The sequence below is a fragment of the Lithobates pipiens genome, unplaced genomic scaffold (genome assembly GCF_037356315.1).
Source record: "Lithobates pipiens isolate NorthernLeopardFrog02 unplaced genomic scaffold, aLitPip1_a1.2 Scaffold_27, whole genome shotgun sequence".
NCBI lineage: Eukaryota > Metazoa > Chordata > Amphibia > Anura > Ranidae > Lithobates > Lithobates pipiens.
The window spans coordinates 79,005,854-79,032,019 of record NW_027507788.1 but is presented as its reverse complement, the minus strand read 5'-3'; the positions used below and the strand labels follow the sequence as shown (position 1 = coordinate 79,032,019).

The window sequence follows — 26,166 nt, the reverse complement described above, 5'->3', positions numbered from 1 at the left end:
CTACGAAATAGGCATCAATTCCTCCATATCTTTGATTTTCGAAATTCTTGCGAGCCACTCCCTGATTGTTGGGGTGCATGTTGAGCGCCAGTGTTCAGGAATACACAACCTAGCTGCATTAACCATATGCATGGCGAGAGATTTATAATGGGTCTTTTTGGGTAGGGACGTTTGGTGTAGGAGGAATTATGCTGGAGTGTAATCAAGGGTGAGGGTGGTGACCTGCATAATTAAGCTATGAACCTCCCTCCAGAAGGGTTGAAGGCTTTGACAGTCCCACCAAATATGGAGCATAGTCCCCACCTCCGAGCCACATCTCCACAGACATGTACTTGTTAATTTGCCAGAACACCTCTGCTGATCCCAAGTAGTGTTGCCCTGCTGAGTTGACTACAGACCACCTCCCCCTCACCTCTTTTCTATATTAGGGGAGGTGTTCTGAAGTTCAGAGAGCTTAGACAGGGCTAAGTGCACCTCATGAGATTTCAGTGCAGTAGTTTTAAGCACAAACAAGAAGTTAGCAGTTCACTGCATTTCTGGCAGGAACAACAGGTATTTTCTGAACTTTGAGTATTTAAAAAGGCAAAAGATGGGCAACTGAGCATTAATACATGACAAAGTAGTGGCACAAAAGTTGGCAAGATGGCCCAGTGTTTGTAGCAGTGTACACAGGAGATCCACAACCATATGTGTTGGTTCTCAGCAGACTTATAGGAAGATTTATCTTCAGTGGAGCCACATTCTGCATTGTGGGCAGTGGCAGAGACATGGAGCTACCCCCCTTTTCTCTAAGCTTTCAGCCCACCAGTAAGGGTTAATACACTTGGAGGGAGTTTTTGCAACATACAGCTCATCCTATTCTAGCTCCACTACACTTACATTAGACCTCTATACTATCCCTCCTGCTGGCAATCTTGTAACTGATGTCAGATGGGGGATTCCTGCCTTAAGATATGCTCTAAAACAAGTCCCATTTCTATAAGCGCACTTTATTAATTATTTAAGCATTTAAAAAGGTGTTTTATCAGCACAATCAGCTACCGCTACTTTAAGAATTACTAGATTGCTAATAAATGTGGCGCTTGCAAGAGCAGTTTTCCAACTTTCCAGTGTGTTGTGGTTATTCCACTGACACGATTCGTTTAAAGGCAACCTTGTGCATTAGAGGGAATTTGAAGTATTTTTCTTTAATATATTTTAGAGCTGAAAAAATAAAAAAAATAAAAAAAAAAAAAAAAAAACACACATTTTCTAAATGTTTTTTTTTTTTTAAGTCAGATAAATATGAAAGCCTGTATATAATATTTTCTGATGCAGCCAACTAGTGGAGCCCTCACAATTTCCAGGTTCACAATCTGTTTACAGAGCTCAGTAGTTCAAGCTGATGCACACAAAACTGAGCACTGAAGCACCCCATTCACAGCCCTAGCCCTTCAGACTGGCCAATACAGAAATTTAAACCAGAGACAGGATATAGATGAAAATAGACTACGCCATGCTCTCTCCAGCCGAGTTCTTGGAATTATTTGGACATAATATATACAAAAAAAAAAAAAAAAAAAACACCAACAAACAGCATTTAAAAAAAAAAAAAAAAAAAAAAAAAAAAAACGATTGTAGTATCCCTCAAGCAAAAAATAAAAAACAAACAAACAATGTGCATGGTGCAATAATCCACAGCCACAGGTTAGCAGTGTTGATTTCATCAATGAAAATATTTTCATTTCAACTAAACACTATTTTAGTGAACTAAAATACATCTAAAACAATTCAGATGACTATACGAAAAAAACTGAAATGGTACTTTAGTCAAAAGACTATGTAAAACAAAATCGAAATTTTATATAAAAATCAACACTGCACTACCACATAAGAATAGTTATAATTATTTGACTTAAACTTGACTAAGACAGTTCAGATCACTAAAATTAAAACAGCATTTTAGTCAAAAAGACTATGACAAAACTAAATCGAAATTTTATATCAAAACTTAACACTGCAGGTTGGAAATAATCTTCCACTGATTTTTTAACATGAATTTAAATGTGATATGATGCTACATTTGCCAATCATTGCTGCTTTGCTATGGAGGCAACGTACTTTCAACAGTTCATTTTCCTTTTCAAAGCAAAGAACTTGAGAGCCAACTATACTTGAGCAGGTGTTCAGAGTGAAAACATTGCGGATGAAAGGGTCTTTCTCCCCTTGCCTTAGAACCATGTTCGCTATCTGAATAACAGGGTCTTTATCAGGCTCAGGAAACACACCTAGGAAACAAAAAAAGAACAAATCAGGATTTAAATGATCACATTACCCAAGTCTAGTAAAGAAATTACTGAACAGCGCAATACCTTTTCTTCCTGCGCATTCTATATCAAAGCTGAGCACACGAAGAGGGGCAATCTTCTGCCACTCACCCTCAGCAGGGTGACTTTTAAGATCTGCCCAGCTGACATCAACCTCCAGCTGAGCAAGAGACACCTGCAGGAAAAACAGTGGGAGATTACAGAACCAATAAATCCAAAAGAGATGTAACGGAGTATACCCATCTAATGCTCACCTTGATAGGACTGTCCTTAGTCCGATCATCTACCTGGCTTTCTTTACGAATTCTGTATTTTCCAGCAGGGAGTTCAAGCCAGTTACACCCAACAATATCATTGTCCACCATAAACCTGGCAAAAAGAACACCTTCCTGTAAAAACCTTCAATTTCAAATTGCCATTAACCACCCTATTCAATTAGGACATATTTTTAAGTACAACCAAACAAATTATTCTGACTAGGAACAGTACATAGTGAATTCTGATTGGCTGCAATAATGAATCCGCATTCTTTATTAGTCCAAAAGTATTATCATAGATAGCAACATTGGAGCGCCATTGGGTGATTTCCCCATAAAAGCCTGTGCAGCTTTCCTTATTCCATCATTCACAACCAATACAGGAAGCAACAGGAGGTTGAAGGGCCACAAGGTGAAACATGGGGTCCTGTTTTGTGAGCAGCTTAAAAAAAAAATGATTTTGGAGTGTTTTTTCCCTGCCTATATAGAACCCCTGAAAACAGCATTTACAGTGTGTATAGAAAAGAATCACCTCCCTTTAAAATAACTACATTTTGTTGTTTTGCAGCATGAAATTGAGACAGACACAGTGTTTGTTTTATCCAGCTGTATTTACTCCGAGCAACTTAAAACATCCAAGTGAAATACATGGTGATACAACACCATGTCAGAAAAAAAAATAGAAAGAAAAAAAAAAAAAAAATCAGACAAATCACTGAGCTGGAAAAATGATCACCCCCTTGTATCAGTATTTTGATGAAGCCCATTTTGCTTTAATTACAGCCTTTAGTCTGTTGGGATATGTCTCTACTAGGGATGAGCCGAATACCCCCGGTTCGGTTCACAGCAGAATAGGCAAACAGGCAAAAAATTTGTTCCAACACGTGCACACCGTTCAAGTCTATGGGGCACGAACGTGACAAATCACAAGTGCTAATTTTAAGGGTTAATACGCAAGTTATTTTCATAAAATGTGTTTGAGGAGGACCTGGGTCCTGCCCCAGGGGACATGCATCAATGAAAAAAGTTTTAAAAATGGGAGCAGCAATTTTAACCACTTCATACCCGAAAGAATTTACCCCCTTCCTGACCAGAGCACTTTTTGTGTGATCGTGCAGCGTGGCTCCCAAACAAAATTGATGTCCTTTTTTTTCCCCCCACAAATAAAGCTTTTGGTGGTATCTGATCACCCCTGCGTTTTTTTGGGGTTTTTTTGCGCTATAAACAAAAAAAAGCGACAATTTTGAAAAAGAAAAAAAAAACGCATTATTTTTTACATTTTGATATAATAAATATCCCCCAAAAATATATAATTTTTTTCCCTCAGTTTAGGCCGATACGTATTCTTCTACATATTTTTGGTTAAAAAAAAAAAAATATATATAAAAAAAAAAAAAACTGTGGGGGGGGGGGCATGGCTACGTGTGACAAGTCACTGATCTCTGCTCCCGATTACAGGAAGCAGAGATCAGTGACACTGTCACTAGGCAGAATGGGGAGATGCTTGTTTACATTAGCATCTCCCCATTCTTCCTCCTCGTGAGGCGATCGAGTCCGTGGGATCCGACTCACGGGGCACCCTCTGGCGGTCTCTTAAAAGGGCCACATACAGATACGTTATATTGCCTGTACGAGCCCTTCTGTCAACGTATATCAGTGTGAGGCGGTCGGCAAGGGGTCAATAATGCTTAAAGTGAAACAATAAAAGTGAAATATTTCTTTCAATTTGGTCCCTGGGGGGTGGCTATAGTATGCCTGTAAAGTGGCGCATTTTTCCCTGTTTTTAGAATAGTCCCTGCACAAAATGTACTGGAAAAAGGTAATTTAAAACTACTCGCAACTATAATGAATTGTTAGGTCTCGGCAATACAGATAAGAAAAGTCATACCCTTTGGGTATGGCGGATTTGTAAAAAAAAAAAAAAAAAAAAAAAAAAAAAAAAAAAAAGGCGTAGGAGTCCCTGTCAAAATCCATACTAGACCCTTCAGGTCTGGTATGGATTTTAAGGGAAACCCCACACTAAAAAAAAAAAAAAAAAAAAAAAAAAAGCCATGGGGGTCCTCCCAAAAATTCATACCAGACCCTTATCCAAGTATGCAACCTGGCAGGATGCAAGAAAAGGGCCTCATGCCCACAACCCTTGCCCGGTGGTTGTAGGGGTCTTATCAGAATCTGGAAGACCCCTTTAACAAGAGGACCCCTAGATTCCGCCCCACCCCCATGTGAAATGGTAACAGGTACATTGTACCCCTACCATTTCACAAAGTGTCAAAATGTTAAAAACCCACAAGACATCTTGGGACAAGTCCTTTATTAAAAAATAAAATGTCCCACGAAGCCCCTTCATCATCTTCTCTCGCTCCGCCGGACTGGAAAAAAGAAAAAAGAAAGATCCGCCTCCATGGGAGGCACCCACTTTATGATGCTTCAGCACGATGACAGTTCTTTTATAACTGAGGGTGGGGCCACACAGTGACGTACCCAGGTGACCCTGCCCACCTCTGATGCACGGGGACTTCCTATCGGCTTCCCTGTGGCGGCAGAGGAGGCGAGGCAACCCATTTACGCACTGGCGCCATGGGTAAGCCATTTGGAAGTCCACGTGCGTCAAAGGGCGGGGTCACCCGGGTACGCCACTGTGTGACCCCGCCCTCAGTTATAAATGAACTGTCATCACACGTTTAACATTTTGACACTTTTTTGTGAAATGGAAGGGGTACAATGTACCCGTTACCATTTCAAACGGGGGGGGGGTGACCTTGAAGTCGCACAGACATGAACAGTACTCATTGGAAATCATGCCCTAGAGTGACGGTGGAGGCCATCACCACTGTCTAGAGGCAGCTGCCCCTGCGCAGGGAAAGGTGTCCATTTAAATAAAAGGACAATTATACCTTCTTTGGGACAAAAGAGCTTTCCTGCTAGAAATCATTTGGCTATATTTCACCAAATCTTCCCCAATGAAAAGGGAAACTAGTCAGACTCCCTTTTTGCAAGATGCTTCGGCTGACCAACCTTTTAACCACAGGGTCCTAAGCATGTGTTTTAGCACAAGCGCAAGGCGGGACGCCTGGTGGATAGCAATTTTTGATTGGTTGAATCCATAAGCATTTGAGCGTTGTCAACAGGACAAGTCAAATTTTTATTCACAGAGGAGATAGCGCCGTCAAATGACGGTATACCCCACAGCTTTGTGACTTTTTTCCTTCATAGGATAAAGTATAGAAAACTTTTTAGGAGGGAAAAAAAATGTTTATCTGGGTGATCCCACTCAGAATAAATAAGCTTTTCCAGCAAGAAATGAACAGGAAAGCACACGCCACTTGAGGAGGTTTCAGTGAACCCAAACTAGACGTGGGTTTTTCAACTGGCTCAGCTACGGGTAACTTAAATGTGCAGCAGGCCTTTTCGGTAAGAGATTGCAGCAGCAATTTCTCAGCTTGTGAAGCCGACATGTCCCCTTTCCCAGAGTTCTTCTGTTTGAGGGTCCTTGGTAGAAGGGGACCTAATGCGGTTTCTTCCACTTAGTGAAGATGCGATCAAGGCCATCAGTCTTTCCTCTAATCCGTTTATGGTTGAGGAAAAAAAAAAACTTCTTAAGTTATCTATACAGGGGCTGAAATGTCAGAAGTAGGATTTAGCCCCTGACCCCCACGGCTCAACCTGACCAGTCTTCCTAGGTCCTTCGGGAGGAGATGGTGCTGCAGAGGGGGGGGTCCTAAGAGCCTGAGGGAGATCCTCTTGAGCCCCTATTTTTCGGAGGTACCTGTACCTCTTCTGGCAAGCATAAAAGCAGAGGTACTACCAGAAATACACTCACTGCTGATTAAATAGTCCAGCAGCTGCCGCTATCAAGGCTCAGTCTGGTGCTAAGTAAATGTTACCTGGGAATGCCTGTGTCAGCAACACTCACTTGCCAGCCATCCGCTGTGTCCCTCCTTGAGCTGTGCACCTTATAGCTTTGTATAGCCAGTGTGTGGGTGTTTAAACCACGCAGACAGTGCGCTAATGCTCCACCCCCCCTTCTTCCAACCACCCTTTCCACCCCCTCACCCCCTTGTTTTTTAAACAAGACCTGCTTTTCCCACGCGAGCCGAGGGCTTCGATCCTGATGGATCGCACATCAAGGGGAGGCTGGGGCGGAGGAGAGAGGAGGGCTGGTTGATGAAGAGCCACCGTAATGGTGGCGGTGCGGGGTACCGCTGACCGCCCTATGGCCTCTTAGCCTGAAGGGAGCTGTGTGGGAGAAGGAAGAACCCCCCTCCTTCCCACATCCTACCATGGGCTCAGAGGAAGCGTGCAGCATAAACACAGGAAGGAGTCAGACAAGCATGGAATCAGGTACGTGCTCGTGACAGTCCCCGGTGGCGACTTTAGACATAGCAACATTTTACTTAAAGCGGGATTGCACTGTGGAAAAAAATATTTAAAGCCAGCAGCTAAAAATACTGCAGCTGCTGACTTTTAATAAATGGACACTCACCTGTCCCGGGGTCCAGCGATGCCGGAAGCCGAGGCCGATCGATCGATTGCTCGGCTCTCGGCTGCTGCCGTCACCATTCTAGGTAAGGGAATCAGGAAGTGAAGCACTGCGGCTTCACTTCCCGGTTCCCTACTGCGCATGCGCGAGTGGCGCAGCACAATAGGAATTGTCCGCGCTGTCTCTGGGACCCGTGTGTGTCCCAGCAGACAGCGAGCAGGGACAGGAAGAGGCATAGACTCCCGTGAGAGTCTATGCCCGGAAGTGGGTGTAAATACCTGTCTTTGACAGGTATCTGCACCCGCCTCCCCCCTGAAAGGTGCCAATTGTGACACCGGAGGGGGGGAGGGTTCCGATCAGCGGAAGTTCCACTTTAGGGTGGAACCCCACTTTAAAGTGGTTGTAAACCCTCACAAACCACTTTGACCTACAGGTAAGCCTAGATTAAGGCTTACCTGTATGTCCAAGAAATATCTCCTAAACCTACACGGTTTAGGAGATATTTACAAAAAGACAGGCACCACTGTCTACGGCGCATGCTCTGTAGACAGCGGCGCGCAGGCGCACTGGGCATGCCGCTAGTGGCTGCGCCCATGCGAGGGAGTGGTGTCATCGCTGCTCCTGCCCGGTGAGTGGCCAGAGCAGCGATACACCCAGGAGAAGATGGACACTTTAAAAGGAGAAAAAAAAAAACATAAGAAATAAGAAAAATTCCTTAGGAATCTCCCTTACCTTACCCAGCCGCAGGGTTCTGTGGTAACAGACCCAATCTTCACCTCTCACGGTGGGCTCAGTTTGAAAAACCTTCAGAGACTAGGGCCTCCTTTAAAAAGGGGGATCCTAGCCATGTGCCTGTAAAGCACCCAGCCAGGGATATGGTTGAAAAAAAAATACAGGATACCAGGGTCCAGCTCTCTAAAAAGAGAAGCATTAGAGGCAGAACCTGATTTCTACGGACACGAGGCCCTTGAATTCAGCCTAGAAAAAGCACTTTGAATGGATCCGGTTGCATGGCTTGCCCTGGTAAGGAATATTCCAGCGGAGCTCAGCACAGCACATCTTTACTTGTGACCAACACCTAAGTCACTGGCAAAAAAAGGATATTTTCCTGGAAGGAAGAGGGGTTATATAGGGAGTCAACTTCCTTAATTAGGGTTTACCAGTGTCAACACCTGAAGGTGGCCTATAACCAATTAAATAAATACTTAAGGCTCTGTGTCCTATGATGTATGAGAGAGAAAAAATACTTGTTGCTCTACATAAAGATGGCCTACGCTACAAGAAGAGTTGCCAAGACCCTGAAACTGAGCCAAGACCACATAGCGGTTTAACAGGATAGGTTCCACTCAGGACAGCTCTCGCCATAGTCGACCAAAGAAGTTGAGTGTACGTGGTCAGCATCATAGTCAGAGATCAGAGGTTGTCTTTGGTAAATAGATGCATGAGTGCTGCCAGCATTGCTTCAGAGGTTGAAGGGTGGGGGTGATCAGTCTGTCAGTGCTCAGGCCATACCCCACACACTACATAAAATTTGTCTGCATGGCTGTCGCCCCAGAAGGAAGCCTCTTCTAAAGATGCACAAGAAAGCCCAAAAAACGTTTTCTGAAGACAAGCAGACTAAGGGTATGGATTACTGGAACCATGTCCTGTAGTCTGATAAGACAAGATAAAATTAATTTGGTTCAGATGGTGTCCAGCGTGTGTGGCGGCAACCAGGTGAGGAATGCAAAGACAAGTGTGTCTTGCCTACAGTCAATCATGGTGGTTGGAGTGTCATGGTCTGGGGCTGCATGAGTGCCCTCGGCACTGGGGAGCTACAGTTCATTGAGGAAACCATGAATGCCAACCTGTACTGTGACATAATGAAGCAGAGCATGATCCCCCTCCCTTTGGAGACTGGGCAGCAGGGCAGTATTCCAACACGATAACAACCCCAAACAAACCTCCAAGAAGACTACTGCCTTGTTAAAGAAGCAGAGGGTAAAAGGTGATGGACTGGCCAAGCATGTCTCCAGACCTAAACCCCATTGAGCATTCTCGAAAGGAAGGTGGGAGGAGTGCAAGGTCTCCAACATGAGGATAATCATGATGTCGCCATGGAAGAGTGGAAGAGGACTCCAGTGGCTACCTGTGAAGGTTGCCACTGGTTTGTGGTGAACTTCATGCCCAAGAGGGTTAAGGCAGTGCTGTAAAATAATGGTCGCCACACAAAATATTGACACTTTGGGCAATTTGGAAATTTTCACTTAGGAGTGTACTCACTTTTGTTGCCAGCGGTTTAGGCATTAATGACTAATGTTGAGTTATCTTGAGGAGACAGCAAATTTACACTGTTATTCAAGCTATACAATCACTACTTTACATTGTAGCAACGTGTAATTTCATCAGTGTTGTCACATGAAAAGATATAATTTTTACAAAAACATGAGGGGTGTACTCACTTTTGTGACATACTGTACCTGTAATATTTTCTCTGGACAGGGTAGTATTAAATTAGATTTTTACATTACATTCATGTGGGTGGGGGGGGAATAGCCATTTCTGGACAATCAACTATTGTGTAAAATGGACCCTCGCGCCACTATGTACTAGACGTGAAATGGATCTACGTGCATCAAAATAAAATATATAACAAAGTATAATGTAACAATCTGTGGAATAACAAAAGTGCAAGTGCTGCTAAATAAAACAAAAACTGCAGCGGGACAAAATAGTAAAACACAAATTATCACTAGAATAAATAAAAAAGAGTCCTGCGCAAATACTACCACAAAAAATGAATAATGTATATAAATGTGAAAAAACCAAGAGTCAATGAAAATATTTCGAAATAAACACACCAATAGTGTAAGTGTGTAGTGAAAAAACACTGGAGGAAGAACAGGACCAAATGTTCCAAAAGATCAGGCTCCCAGAACTCTCACCTCAGAGATGGAATAATAAGGCAAAAGAAAATAATTCCAATGGACTTCTCCTTCACTTCTCTGTGCACAATCATCAAATGGTATAAACTTCTACCACTAGAGGGCCGATTCAATCTCTTATGAGTAATGCTGCAGCATATGTATCCTCGTGGTGTGAAACTTAAAGAAAACACAGAGGGGAAGGGGGAAGGGAGAGAGAAAGGGGACTCCAATAGTGTAGTGGTTTCCAAAACTGAATAAATTTATTTAAGAGAAAGCAAATGGACTCTCACATTTAAAAAGAAAATATCAAACAGAAAGAGATCTGGCGTATACAGCCAGTCTTACGCTTGTTCCGGTATTCCTACGGCCACTCCCTACGCGTTACGTCACCACGTGACTTCTTCATGGGGAGATACGCCAGATCTCTTTCTGTTTGATATTTTCTTTTTAAATGTGAGAGTCCATTTGCTTTCTCTTAAATAAATTTATTCAGTTTTGGAAACCACTACACTATTGGAGTCCCCTTTCTCTCTCCCTTCCCCCTTCCCCTCTGTGTTTTCTTTAAGTTTCACACCACGAGGATACATATGCTGCAGCATTACTCATAAGAGGTTGAATCGGCCCTCTAGTGGTAGAAGTTTATACCATTTGATGATTGTGCACAGAGAAGTGAAGGAGAAGTCCATTGGAATTACTTTCTTTTGCCTTATTATTCCATCTCTGAGGTGAGAGTTCTGGGAGCCTGATCTTTTGGAACATTTGGTCCTGTTCTTCCTCCAGTGTTTTTTCACTACACACTTACACTATTGGTGTGTTTATTTCGAAATATTTTCATTGACTCTTGGTTTTTTCACATTTATATACATTATTCATTTTTTGTGGTATTATTTGCGCAGGACTCTTTTTTATTTAATCAACTTATGTGCTTGGAATTGCACTCTGATAATAGGTGTATAGAGATATTGGCAGGTAATGTAAATTCTTGTAATATACTAAGTAGACAAATACCCAGGTCCATTGCTATGATTACATGAAATACATTGTTCATGGTAGTCAATACTTCCTGCCACTGTAACGAATATAGAACCACTTTAAATATCTGTCGAGGGAATCAATACATAAATTCAGACTTGTGAAAAAATTTTATAAAAAAAAAAAAAAAAAAAAAAAAAAAAAGTGGACATCTACAAAGCAAAATTAGTGCATATATTTCTTGTACACATAGAATATTATATGCGAGTATGGCTGAAATGTATCCAAATCACACTAGATTGTAAAGATATTAAATTACTGCATAATTATGGTATTGCTAATGAGGAGTACCTGATTTCAAAGTCAATGTTGGCTTCATAGGCCTGGTAGCATTGTGTAGGGAAGGTCCCAAAACGTAAACCCTGTTCTAAGAGACGTTTAGCAGGTGCAATTAATCGTGGAAGAGCCATGGTGATCTTCAGGAAAGGCATACTCCGCTTCCCATGGTATCCGTACATGTCTGTAAAGAAAGCGAACACACGGTCATTATTTCATTCTTTAATAATATGAATAAGCAGATAGCTTCTCAAAGTGTAAGTGTTCTGGAAAGTGTGTGTGTGTGTGTGTGTGTGTGTGTGTGTGTGATGAATGTGGCCGATTCATCTGCCCAGGGACCAGTACAAAATCCTTAGAACCTCTCTTGGAACACCTTGGGATTAACACAGAGTTTAGTGTAATAGCTGATGCATTTCATTTCAGGGGTCCCACCTTTTCCTCAGAGCCTCAAGCTCAGGGTCTCAAATCTTGGATTCACTTGTGAGTATATATGGTTTTTAGTTAAAATGACACTATACAATATCCTTATTTAGCAAAAATAATCCATGCACGTCCACTACTGAATGCTCTTCGAATAGATTTTATATTAAAATGTTTCTTGCCGCGTTTTTCTGCCTCCTTGCAATGTCCTCCATATAGTTACATAGTAGGCGAGGTTGAAAAAAAGACACAAGTCCAACCTATGTGTGCGATTTTATGTCAGTATTAGATTGTATACCCCTGTATGCTGTGGTCATTCAGTTGCTTATCTAATAGTTTTTTGTTTTTTTTTAATCATCAATGCTCCCCCCTGAAACCACTGCCTGTGGAAGAGAATTCTACATCATTACTGCTCTTACAGTAAAGAACCATCTATGCAGTTTAAGGTTAAACAACTTTTCTTCTAATTTTAGTGAATAGGCGTGTCTTATTAACTGGTTCCTGACTGGCTCATGCATATATACACAAACACAAACACACACACACACACACACACACACACACGGCTTTGCCCAGGAGAGCCACTGGAGGCACAGTGGGGGATCCAATGAGCGTGACCGGCAGGAGCGATCGCGTGCACAAGAGCCAGCATGGGGATGGGGCTGTGCTGTCTCCTCTCCTCTGTCAGAGGAGAGGAGACAGATTGTGTGTTCCTACGTAGGAACAGCAATCTGTCATCTTTCCTAGTTAGTCTCATCCCCACATAGTTAGAACACAGTGAGGGAACAGTTAACCCCGTCCCTGCCAGTGACATTTATACAGTAATCAGTGCATATTTATAGCACCGATTGCTCTATAAATGTCAATGGTCCCAAAAATGTGTCAAAAAAGTCTCTGATCTGTCCATCGCAATACTGCTGAAAATCGCAGATCGCCGCCATTACTAGTAAAAAATAAAAAATTTAAAAAACGCCATAAATCTTTCCCATAGTTTGGAGACGCTATAACTTTTGCGCAAACCCATTAATATATGCTTATTGTGATTTTTTTTTTTTTTTTAACCAAAATTATGTAGAATATATATTGGCCTATAAACTGATGAAGAAATTTGTTTGTTTTTTTTTTTTTTTTTTTTTTTCTTTTTTTTTTTTTATTTGGGGGATATTTATTATAGCAAAAAGTCAAATATTTTTTTTTTCCAAAATTGTTACTATTTTTTGTTTATAGTGCAAAAAAAAATAAAAAAATAAAAGGAGGTGATCAAACACCACCAAAAGAAAGCTCTATTTGTGGGAAAAACTGACGCAAATTTTGTTTGGATACAGCATTGCTTGACCACGCAATTGTCAATTAAATCGACGCAGTGCCAAACTGTAAAAAGTGTTCTGGTCAGGAAGAAGGTAAAATCTTCTGGGCCTGAAGTGGTTAAATTCCCTTTCGCGGAAAAGTTTTATTCCTATTGTGGGCCAGTACGGTATTTGTACATTGAAATCATATCCCCTCTCAAGCGTCTCTTCTCCAGAGAGATTAAGTTCAGTATCCTCCAGACCCTTTATTAGTTTTGTTGCCCTTCTCTGGACTCTCTCCTGTTCCAGTACATCCTTCCTGAGGACTGGTGCCCAGAACTGGATGGCATACTCCAGGTGCGGCAGGACCAGAGGCTTATAGAGTGGGAGAATCTCTCCTTTTCCTTCTTACTTCCATTTGTTTTGATTAAAATGATCATGTACTGCTCTACATACACTACAAATCTCATAGTCCATCCCAGTCAATCCCAGGTGTGAGCAAGATAGGGTAGCTACAGGACTGCATACATACTGCAGGACCAGAGAGAACAAATGTAACCACCCTCTAATAGGTAGTTGGATCATAGCAGCAAAAAATGTGGAGATTTGGAGAAGGCTGAGAGCATTAGAAGATACTTTTCAGAATTAAGAATAGGTATTTTTGTGGAATTAGCTTGAAAATCTCTTATAATATATAATAATTTGATAAAGTAAATCGTGAGGTTTTGAAAATTGGCCAAAAAAAATAAAAATAAAAAGACACCTAAACAAACTTACGACAAATTATATAAAACCTATCCTATTATCTGAAAAGAAGTAGAAGTAGAAATTGGTGGCTCTTGCGTGATCGCCCGGGAGTGATGTAATTGTGGCTCCGGGCAGTCATAGAGCCGGAGTCCGCGAGCCTGGAAACAAGATGGGTGCGCCTGCCACACTGACATCCGGCGCTGGAAGGGCTTCGTTTTAAAGGTAAGTTTAACATAATGTGCCACTTAAAATCTCTTTAATGTCCTATTTATTCTAATCTGTGTTCAAAAATAGCCAGTAAAGGCAAAGTCACGCAGAGACATGAGTTTACATCAGTTTTCTTGCACGTTTCAGTGAGTTTTTATGGTGAATGCAGCCTCAGACCATGTGATCCTCTGTACAGGAGCTCAGCGATTATAGTATAGGACCAAGACATTGGTACAATTGGGCAACATTTTACTGGGAAGAAGCACAAGTTTCAGAAGTACAAACAAAGAAACAAAAAAATACTCACTCTCTTTCATACAGATGTCAACAGCTAGAACAGCCTGTGATATGTTGTCTTTATTAGAACGCATGTCCTTAATTACAGCATTATTCAGCTCCTTTTTGAAGTCACTTAAATGTTCCTGCTTAAAACCTGAAAAATGCATTACAATAAATTTAAAAAATGTAATGTAAAAGTGTAACCTTTTACTAGCTATGGATACAAGAGGGGGGGGGGTTAGAACTTCTATGTGATCACCAGGGCAGACAGTAAAGACAAACCTTCCCAACAGGTATTCAGACCACAATAAATCGCTAACAAATGATTCAAATCCATCCCCCACAAAATGCAAAAAATTTTTTTGTTGCTGGAATTATTATATACCAAGTGGTTATTGCAAAAGAAATAAAAATGGATATACACATATACCAGTATAGTATACATCTGCCGAACCACTTTAAGACCAAGCCTTTTTTTTTTTTTTTAGGTGTGGTGTTTACAAGCTAAAAACATTTTTTTGCTAGAAAATTACTTGGAACCCCCAAACATTATACATTTTTTTTTTCTAACACCCTAGAAAATAAAATGGCAGTTGTTTCAATACTTTGTCACACCGTATTTGCGCAGCGGCCTTACAAGCACACTTTTTTTGGAAAAATACACTTTTTTGAATTAAAAAACAAGACAACAGTAAAGTTAGACAATTTTTTTTTATATTGTGAAATATATGTTACGCCGAGTAAATCGATACCCAACGCTTAAAGATTGTGCATGCTTGGGGAATGGTGACAAACTTTTACCCTTAAAAAATCTCCATAGGCGAAAGTACATTTAGCGTTTTTTTAATAGGTTCTTTTTAAACACCACCTGCAACTAGACACCTTCTGTATTTTAGGGTCTCAAGGTGGCCATACATGGGTCAGTTTTTTTGTTCAGCAACCAGGTTGATGGAAAAAATCTGAACAGATTCCCCCATATACATGAGCGAGGTGGATGGAGGAATCCTCCCAACTGTGCTATTATATTATAACAGTGGGGACTACTCTGCCATCAGAATACACTGATCAGCACTGCAACCGGTTGGCTGTAGTGTTGATCGAACAAACATTTTCCAACAAAAGAATTCATAAGAAGTCAATCATTAGATTGACTTATTACAAATGGGACCCGCTATAGATGGATCGACATTCAGCTGGTCCCTGCTGAACTGACCAAATTAGGATCTATGGCCAACTTAAGAGAAGAATGCACGTGGTTGGTGGGGGGAGGTCATCACCGGATCAGTGGGGATCAATATATATACGGGATAGATTGAGGTGGGGAACATTGCCCTCTAGTTTATTAAAACTATGGTAAATCTTTAGATTGTGCTTTCTTAAATTGGAACTTCAGTCAAAAGTTGAAGTACAACTGATCTAATTCCTAACCCCAGTCTGTAATTAAATTGGGGGGGGGGGGGGGCGGGGCGAGTACATTTCTTTGTAGGCAAGGATAACATTAATTATGCCCCTCCGCTCTCGCATCCTCCAGGGACGTGTCACACATCCCAGGAGACTGCAGGACCAGAAATTTACAGCTGGCTCCCAAACACCAAGATGGTGGTGCTGGGGACCTGCAACAATGCAAAGAATTGGCTGCAGAAAGACTGAGCTGCAATCTATGGACAACCTGATTTTTTAAATCATCAGCTACGGTAGCCGAGGACTTTAAAATAAAATAAACTCAGTGAAGTTCCTCTTTACTGAAAATGTATATTAAACCCAAAAGCAAAAGTTTATTATATTGCAGCTTACAACTTTATAGATGTGATGTTCAGATTATTTATTTTTTAATTTAGTTTTTTTTAGGCTTGCTTTCTTCTATTTTCATCTAGTAATCCAGCAAGTCTGTTTTTCACAGCAAACTCTCTAGCTGAATGTATCAGTTTACACGGATGAGACAAAAAGACTTACATCGGCAGGGGTAATTAAAATAAGCTTCTATTTATTCCTGTAAAACCTTTATCCCAAAAGAAAAAAAAAAAAAAAAAAAAAAAAAAAAAAAAACGGTTTGCTGTAACTGCTTATAAAGTGTGATCTGGAATTTGGATTACATTTAGTGGTTCTAAATCTGCGAATACATTTAACATTCCCTAGACTGACAATGCTGCTGCGCTTCCTCTTCTCATTCCTTCAGTTGCGTCTCACTAATACAGAAGGTGTGTTACCAGCCAGGTCACAAGGTGATAACATGGGAGGAAAAAGTCAAACAAAAGAAAACTGATGCAGCCACCACATCTAACGTGCAATATATTCCATTTTTAGTTTTCGGTTTAATACCGCTTTTTGGCTAAATTCGGACCTGAAACGGACCAGAAGACGCACAGGACACCTATGAAATTCACATCGGAACAGCTCCGGAGATGTGTGAACTGACTCCATAGAGAGCCGGTCAACATCTCCTGACATGTTAATCGGATGCGGGGAAACCCACATCCAATTCGCAGTAGTGTAAACCCAGCCTCAATGCATTGAAATCAAAGACAGCCACGTAACTAGCATTTTCAGAAGGAGGTTTGCAGCCTACATGTTTGTCTCTATAATGATGTGTTTTGGCAGACTGTCCTTCAACAGAATAAATATGTCATAAGACCACTATAATTCAAAGCACTTACCAGGCTGGCAGGGTACGTAGAAGTAAGGAGCAAAACCATGGATGTGGCAGAATACACTGTTGCCAGCTGCTGTGATCCCAAACACTCGAATTATAGGGACTGGTCCCTGCGTGGCTCCCAACATGCCAGGTACAGGTGTTCCTGAAAGACATATTGATATTACATTCACAAAGAAATGCTCACAATTAGCTGCAGTGTATATCTCAAAAGCCAACACAAATTGTTAAAATCGAGAGTATTGACTACTAAAACATATTTTGCCAAGATAAAATTTAAAACAAATCAAAAATAAGTTAATTAAGTTTAAAAAAAAGCAAACCAGGGGAAGCAAAAGCCCTCTCACTTTTAACAGGACCTATTCTATTTCTATGTGAAATTGAGACAGAGATAAAGGTGTCTTACATTGTAATATATGGAAGCGGCATGCCACTACAAGGCACCTCTGTATTGAACAAACCTATTCTACCGAAAGCAATATACAGTATTAAAGCTGGATTGCAATGTTTGGATTCCTAATGAGGAATTGTGCTAGTTGTCCTAAATTTAGCTCTAAACACACATATGGCAACACTTACCTCTTCTTGTACATTGGCACTTTTAGTTCTTACTTAGGGTCCTTTCACACGGGGCGGATCAGTGCTGATCTACCCGTGGATATCCGCTTCCTGAGTGGGGATCGCCAGAGCCATCTCCACTGAGCAGGAAGATGACAGGTCTGTCTCTGCACACCGCGCAGGGACGGGCCTGTCACAGCACCGCTCTCCCCTATGGGAGATCGGGTGACGACGGACCGCAGTGTTGAACAATTGTAATCTATCTTCATAGCCAGGTCCATCCTCCCCGCTGAATTATTTCAACCAAAACTGAACTGTGTATTCAAAATGAGGTTTTGTAACGAGTTTTTGTTTTGTAACAAAGCAGAAATATTAATTACTATTTGAATGTATGTCCTTTTGGTTGCATAAGAGTGGTTTGCTGGCTGCAGCTGGGCATTACAGTCTATTGTTAAGTCTGTAATCTATAAGCACGATCAGAACCTTGTACATCACAGATCCTCTCACGAGAGCCCCTCCTAACGGTAACCCCAGCCAAACTCTACATTTCTCAATATCGAACCTCATCCACCATGAAGCTGCTTGACTGCCAATTTTTTTTTCCTGCATAAACTGGTGTCATCAGCAATCAGTGAATTGAGCTCTTAATCATTTATGAACAAATTTAACAGCATTGACCCCAGGTAGAACCCTAGGGCACACTACTCATCTCCATTCATAGTAAGAGTAGTGTATCACTACTCTCCAAACTCCTTCATGTAACCAGAATATTTTCCTTACTTACCAACCTAAAAATGGAGCGTCACTGATAAAGAGAATGAGGTTGATTAGAATATTCAAAATTCCTGTTCATTTTCAATACCCATTCATGTACAGATGCTTTTCACGTGATTGGCTAATTGAAGTAAATATTACCAGTTTGTTCAGTAAAGATTTTCAACCTCTTTAGTAAACCATCACAATGTCTCCAACAGAGACATACTCAGCAATATAAACTCCTTTTATTCATACAGTTAGGAAGGATCAGGGCACCTAAAGATTTGTTTCTGCTGTGTGCAGACTTAAGAGAAAATAATGGCCAAACCTTTTTTGACTTTGCTTCTTTTTGGTTCACAGGCTATTACCGGTTATCAGCGGACAGGGCTTATTGACAGCTGGTTCTGTCTTTTACAGCGCAAAACAGCTAAAAGGCAGCCAATGTCCACCCCCCACTCCAGCCTGGCTCTTCAGGGATCACTGCCCCCACTTGTGAGCAGATTGAAAGCCAACTGATTAGCTGTCATGTGGTAGCTCCATTCTCGGTCTTAGAACCAGGCGGAGACTGCTATAGTGACACACAGATGCTGCAGCATAGAGGCGAGTATACAGTTCGTATTTTTACTAACTCGAACGTCTCCATTATCAAGGATAGCCGTCTCTCTCTCTACCTCTCTAGGGAAAAGAAAGTTAGGGAAAATGTGTCCAACAGTGATCAAGGCAGCTATAAAAATGTGACATAGGTTCTAACCTCTTTATTTTACAAAAATATACTTGCCTTGAGTTGCAGTCTAATAAAAAGCCAGCTCAGAAATTCTCATATCATGCATATTATACAAATGCTTTCCAGTATACTACAAAGACCAGCCTTTCATTGAACACCACAGCAATTTGTTGGTTGAGATGGGAAGAAACAGAGGCAGGGTCCCAGAAGACCTCCCACTTCACTACATTGTGAGCAGGGTGAATATAAATCAATGATTAAAAAAAATAGGATTTTTTGTACTCGCCGTAAAATCCTTTTCTCTGTAATTCACCGACCGACACAGCTTCTCTCTTAGCCATTGGGATATCCCCAAGCAGTGCCAAACGAGGGATGGGAAAAAAGCATAAAAAAAAAAAAAAAAAAAAAAAAAAAAAAAAACTTCATCCACCATGGCAAGTGGGAACTAGTGAAACTACCCACAAAAAAAAAAAAAAAACCACAACAGAGTGGAGAAATCCACCGCCAAAACAGGGTACCCTCAACAGGAGTGACTACCACAAACGCACAAAAAACTGCGGAATGTAATGCAACAGCACATTAACTTAACAGTACTGTGTTTTTAACGAAAAACCAGGAAAAAAGGAAATATATTGCATATTCAATTGCAACTATACGGCCGCCTGCAAAACGACATCAGCCGATGCACTGACGTCTACCTTGTAGAACTTGGTAAACGTGTGGACAGACTACCAGGTCGCCGCCTTACACACCTGAGAAATACACCTTCAGAGCCCGAACCACGTCCAGAGCGTGAAGGGCCACCTCCTTAGGGTGTTTTGGCTTAGGACAAAGAGATGGTATTACAAGGTCCTCATTAATATGAAAAGCAGAGACCACTTTTGGTAGAAAAGACGGTTGCGGACGCAACACCAACTTATCCTTGTGGATAACCAGATAGGGTGACTTGCAAGACAAGGCCACCAGTTCCGAAACCCTCCTGGCCGATGTGATGGCAACTAGAAAGAATCAACAGGGAAATCTCCCTGATATTTTCAAACGGCGGTTTTTGAAGTGCCGATAACACCAGGTTCAAATGCCATGGGGGTAATGGTGGACGCACCGGAGGGACTACATGTCGTAACCCCTGAACGAAGGTACTCACTAATGAGACGCCAGGGGTCGCAGAAAGAAAGAAAGCCAAGGCTGAAATTTGCCCCTTAATGGTGCTTAACGCCAATTTCTGACCTACTCCTTGCTGAAGAAACAGCAGGATCCTGGATATAGAAATCTCCTCACACATGGAGATGTAGGCCTACCAGGTACGATGGTATATCTTTTGGGAAGAAGATTTGTGCTCTCAACATAGTTGGGATCACCGAGTCCAACAGCCCCCCGGTTCCTCAACTCCTGGCTCTCAATAGCCATGCCGTTAAAGCCAGCGATGGTACAGCAGGTTGGAGAATCGGACCTTGAGACAAAAAGGTCTTCTCGCAATGGCAGTCGCCAGGGAGCGTCTGCGTACCAAGAATGTGGAGGCCAATCTGGAGCAACCAGTATTACTGGGATCCCCTCGGCTTCCACCCTGCGAAGCAGGAGTGGTAAACAGTTTCAGTGGAGGAAAGGCGTAGATAAGCTGGTACTGATCCCACGGAGCCACCAGCTCGGCTGACTTGTCTGTCCATGGATCTCTTGTCCTGGACCTGAATCTTGGCACCTTCCGATTGAGACGGGAGGCCAGAAAATCCACGTCTGGTGTCCCCCACCTCAGACACAGTAACCTGAATATCTCCGGATGCAACGCCCATTCTCCTGGGTCCAGCATCTGGCGACTCAGATAGTCCGCCTGCCAGTTCTCCACTTCCGGGATGTAAAAGGCTGACAGGGCCGGTACGTGACACTCTGCACACCGAAGTATGTGAGCGACCTCCCGTGCAGCGCCTGAGCTTCTTGTTCCCCCTTGGTGATTGACGTATGCCACAGCCGTGGCGTTGTCTAACTGGATCCTAATCGGATGCCCCTGAATTCTCATCGACCATGTGGAGAGGCATAGCCTGATCGCTCTCAATTCGTGCAGATTGATCGGCAACTTGGATTCTTCCGTCGACCAGTGGCCCTGAGCAGACTGAACCCCCATCTCTCCACCCCCACCATATAGGCTGGCGTCCGTTGTGATCACGGTCCTCTTCAGAGGCAGGAACGATTTCCCGGACTGAATCACCGGGGACCTCAGCCACCAGATCAGCGAGTCTCTGACTGACTGGCTCACCTGGATCTGTCGATCCAGGGACAACTGAGATTTGTCCCATTTTGTCAAAATCTCCTTCTGGAGGACTCTGGTGTGGAACTGGGCATAAGGTACTGCCTCGAAGGAGGCTACCATGAGACCCAGGACTCGAATGTAAAAGCGGAGAGATGACCACTAAGCAGTTTTACCGCAGATCTGAGAGTCTGTAGTTTGTCTGAAGGGAGAAAAGCTCTCGCTTCCATAGAGTCCAGCAGCAAGCCTAGGTACTCCATACTCTGGGTTGATACAATCATGGACTTCTTTAGGTTCAACAGCCACCCAAATTCTTGCAGGGTCTACATGGTGATCGCCACATCCTCCTCTAATTCTGAGGCAGAAGATGCCCTCAGGAGGAGATCGTCTAGGTATCCCACGATCGCGATCCCACGTTGCTGCAGCACCGCCAAAACTGGAGCCAATACCTTGGTAAAGACTCGGGGAGCTGATGCCAGACCAAAAGGAAGAGCCGCAAACTGGTAGTGGGCTTCCCCGACTGCAAAAACGCATAAACTTTTGATGCCAAAAGGCATATGGGTATGTGCAGGTACGCATCCTGGATGTCCAGGGACACCAGGGAGTCCCCTTGATGGAGTGCAGCGACTACTAAGCAAACTATTTCCATTCTGAACCTCTGCACTTTTACAAAGTGATTGAGGGCTTTTAGGTCCAAGATTGGACATACCCCTTCCTTCTTGGGAACTACAAACAGATTTGAGTAGAATCCCTGGAAATGTTCCGATTCCGGAACCGGTATAACCACCCCGCGACTCAGCAGGTCCCTTACTGCGCCCAAGAGGGCCCCCCGGCGAGCCGGGTCTACTGGAGGGGAAGAATCTGTTTGGTGGCCAAGAGAGAAACTATCTTGTAGGCTGAGGAAATCAGGTCGCAGACCCATTGGTCAGATAACCGAGAGGATCACCGGGCTGCAAACTACCGAAGGCGACCCCCCACCCATGACATGGGGCAAACCTTCATGCGGTAGCACTTTTATTCGCAGGCTTGTTAGGCTTGCGGTTCCAGGGATGTTTTTGTCCATCCGTGGTCATCCTGTCGGGCTGCGGACGTTTTGCCGAAGCTCCGGGCAGATGAAAAAGCCGTTTGTGAGCAGAAAAAGAAGGCTCTTGCCTACGGCATGGCTCCTTAGCCTTCCTGGTCTGTGGGAGTAAGGTACTCTTACCACCAGTGGCATTTTTAATAATGTCATCCAAAGAGGCTCCAAAGAGCCGGTTGCCAAAGGAAGGGAAGAGCCGTCAGGGCTTTTTTGGATGCCTGGTCAGCAGACCAGCATTTTAGCCAAATCAGGTGCCTCAGCACCACAGCCGACACTGAAGCCCTGGATAACAGAGGGAGAGTAACCAGGGCCACGTCACAGACATACTTAAGGCCTTGCACTAGTTGGTCTCCTAGTTCCATGCAGATAGGAGAAGCCAGTTGCTCTCCAGATTTGCGGTGCAAAGTTTTGCCCACTCAGTGTCTGCGACACAAGTGCAGATGCCAGTACAGGTCGCATGGCTGACCCCACAACCGTAAACAAGGAACGAGCCACTGCCTCGGCCTTCCTGTCCATGGCATCCTTGAATGCGGGAGTCCCCTCAATCGGGATCGTGGTTACCTTATTTAACCTGGATACTGGGGGGGTCCACGACCGGAGGAGCCGACCATTTTTTGAGAAGGCTCTCTCAAAAGGGTAACGCACCGCCATGTATTTGGGGACCGAAAAGGTCCATTGAGGGCGACCCCATTCCTTGTAAAAATAAGTCAGATACGGGAACACCTTAGGTGAACGTACTGGCTTGCAGGACCCAAAAGGGACAGGTACATCAGCAGAGGGATCTGTTGGCTCCTGAATCTTCAGGGTATCACGCACAGCTGTGATAAGTGCTCCAACTAGCGATTTGTTGTACACGGACCCAGACCGGGACTCATCCTCACTGTCTGAATGGTCCTGGTCAGCGCCATCTGACAAGACAAAGCAGGGGTCCCCAGCCTCAGCAGGACCCGAGTCTGCGTCACAGCTCCCCCCAGAGGGGGGGGGGGCAGGGGCTGCTTTATTGCACTTTTCTTCCCACGCACTGCCTCCATCTTGGCAACAAACAAATTGGGGACCGCCGTCAGGGTGTCCATGGGCACGGCGCAGGCTGCAGGTGACCCGGTTGCAATTGCCTGGATTTCGGGGGAAGAAACACCAGTTTCTGAAGCCATGCTGACCCTAACCTGTCTGCCACCCTAAGGGGACTTAGGACAGTCCCACCCTCCTTACTGCCGCTGGCTGAGGAGCTCTTTCCCACTGGACTCACCACCCTGAGGAGTTCTGCGCTATCCAGCAAGTAGTGCCCGTAATCCCTGTGGGCTCCCAGGTGCAGAGGACACAATGCTGTGTCCGTGGCAGCAGCTCCAAATAGCTCCAAAACCGCTCTGAGGTGTGCTCAGGCTTCAATAAAATGGCCACCCAGTGTCCAGTACAAAGACATAAAACACAGGGAAAATAGCTGTGAGAGCACAGGAGCACATGCTGCCACTAGAGAACGCTGAAAAACGAGTTCAGGCTTCAAGAAGATGGCCGCCAGTGTCATGAATAGGAGATCACTAGGAAAATGGCCGCTGAAGCCCAGGAGAGCATACTGCCCTTGCCCACACCTAAAAAACAGCCGCCGAAGCAGCTCCATGGAGGTACAGGGAGAAAACGATGGCATTGAACACAGTGCTGTACAGGACATCAGCAAAACCTCACAGACACCTTCCACGGGCATGAAGAACAGGACACCGCTAGACAGCGCAGATCTGAGCCAGATTACAAATCTGAGCCGCAGAGGCCCGATGATGCACCGCCCAGGTGCCTTAATATGAAAAGAAGGGACCTTCCCCTTTAAACCATAAGCCTGCACAATGACTTGACAAATCCACTTAGCAATAGTGGATCTAGATGCTGCCTGTCCTCTCCTTGGACCATCCGGCAGAACAAACAAAATATCTGTCTTACGAACTTGAGCGGTCGCTCTTAAATACACTCTGACCGCCCTTACTACATAAAAGGGAATGTAGTAACCTCTCTTCCCCATATTGAGGCTCTGTGAAGAATGAAGGAAGAACAAGATCTTGGTTTAAGTGCAAAACTGTCACTACCTTTTGCAGGAATTCAAGATGAGGGCGTAAAACCACCTTATCCTTATGCATAATCAAATAAGGCTTCTTACAAGATAAAGCCGCTAGTTCAGAAACTCTTCTGGCAGAAGAAATAGCAACCAGAAAGACTAGATTGTCCAAATAGGCTAGGACCATTATGCCCTGAGCCCTTAATCTGGCTAAAGCAGGGGCCAGAATCTTTGAGAATACTCGAGGAGCTGTGGCTAGACCGAATGTCAGGGCCACAAACTGAAAGTGAAGTTTTTCTACTTCAAAGCGTAGAAACCTCTGGTGAGCGAGAAATATTGCCACATGAAGATAGGCATCCTTGATATCGATTGAAGCCAAAGATTCTCCTCCTTAGAGGATGGCCACTACTGACCGAACTGACTCCATGCGGAAGGATCAGATGCTCAAGTGCCGATTTAGATCTCTGAGATCCAAGATAGATCTTACTTCTCCGTTTGGTTTCGGGACCGTGAAGAGGTTTGAATAAAAACCTGTGCCCCGTTCCTCTGATTGAACCTCTGATACTGATACAACTGCCTTGGCTAGCAGATGGTCCAGTGCTAGAAGGAGAGCCTTCTTCCTTTCTGGGTCCTTGGGAGCCCCTGACCTTAGAAACCAAGGAGACGGCCAAACTCGGAACTCTAGTTTGTAGCCTAGAGACACTGCAGAAGCCATCCATTTGTCCTGACATTGCTCCTGCCAGATCTTTGAAAATTGCAGGATCCTTTCCCCCACCCGAGGGGGGGGGGGGGGCGCCCCTTCATAAGGAGGCTTTGGTACTCTGCTTGGTGGGCTTCTTTCCCCAAGATCTTTTCTGACCTTGGTGCTGTCCCTGGGGTTTCCCCCTTGAACCTGACGGCTGAGACCATCGAGACTGCCTAGAGGCTGATGTCCCTGATACAGGAGGAGAAGAGGCCCGCTTAAATGAGAAATGTCTAAATTTCTTCTTTACTGGCAACAGAGAGCTTTTGCCATTGGAAATATTTTGTAAGTATTTATCCAAATCTTCTCCAAATAGACATCACCATGAAAAGGGATACTGTCTAGGAGCTTCTTATACAGTGCTTCGGCTGACCAACTCTTAAGCCAAAGAACTCTGCGAGAATGAACTAGTCCCAACATCAGACGTGAAATCTGAATGGACGCATCTCTCCCACTGTGAAACACAGTGCATCTGCTAAATCAGCGTACTGCAAAAATTTAAGCATCTCCTCAAATTGTTCCTTAATGGCCTGGGATACACACATTGCAGCCAGAACCGGCTGTACTGCTGAACCTGCTAAAGCCATCTGGTTCTTAGAAAGGTGCTCCAGCTTCTTATCCGTTGAGTCCATTATCAACCAGGCATGTGAGGTTTTTATTTACAGAGGTAATCGCAGAATCAACCACTGGAATTGCCCATTTCTTATAGAAATCCTCTTCCATAGGATACAGTTTGGCAAATCTCTTAGGAGGATAAAACTGTTTATCCAGATGCTCCCACTCTGCGTACATGAGCTTTCTCAGCCACGCATGGATAGGAAAGGTACCCCCAGCCAGAGGAGGCTTTAATGATCCTAACTTAGAGATGGGATCATCAGAAGCCTGCACTGCAGGTAGCAAAAAAGTTTAACGAACCAACCCAGCATCCTGAACCTCCAGAGGAGGATCCAGAGCACTTGAAGGGGGTCTACTGCGTTTAACCCCTCTCTGAAGGGATAAAAAAATCGCATCAAACCTTTTCTCTAAGCCAGCGATGGTACACTTCACGTGTAACATACTCAGGGGCTGAAGCGTTGTGAGCGACTGCAATAACACCTTCCCCTGACGGAGGAGGACAATCTTTTGCGCAGGGTCTTAGTTTGTTGTGACCCCTTAGAGGAGTTCCCGGCCCCCTTGCCACTC

General features: G+C 43.6%; 1 protein-coding gene across 1 annotated transcript in view; it reads right to left on the bottom strand.

Moving 5' to 3' along the window:
* The window catches only part of POLD1 (DNA polymerase delta 1, catalytic subunit), a 360,607-nt gene that overhangs the window by 316,286 nt on the left and 18,155 nt on the right, over positions 1 to 26,166 (bottom strand). Inside the window, exons 4-9 of the mRNA XM_077457111.1 lie at positions 16,851 to 16,991; positions 14,225 to 14,350; positions 11,273 to 11,441; positions 2,561 to 2,675; positions 2,352 to 2,481; positions 2,101 to 2,267 (exon numbers count right to left, since the gene is read on the bottom strand). Of these exons, the coding sequence (XP_077313237.1) occupies positions 2,101 to 2,267; positions 2,352 to 2,481; positions 2,561 to 2,675; positions 11,273 to 11,441; positions 14,225 to 14,350; positions 16,851 to 16,991 (848 nt within the window). The remainder of the gene's footprint in view (positions 1 to 2,100; positions 2,268 to 2,351; positions 2,482 to 2,560; positions 2,676 to 11,272; positions 11,442 to 14,224; positions 14,351 to 16,850; positions 16,992 to 26,166) is intronic.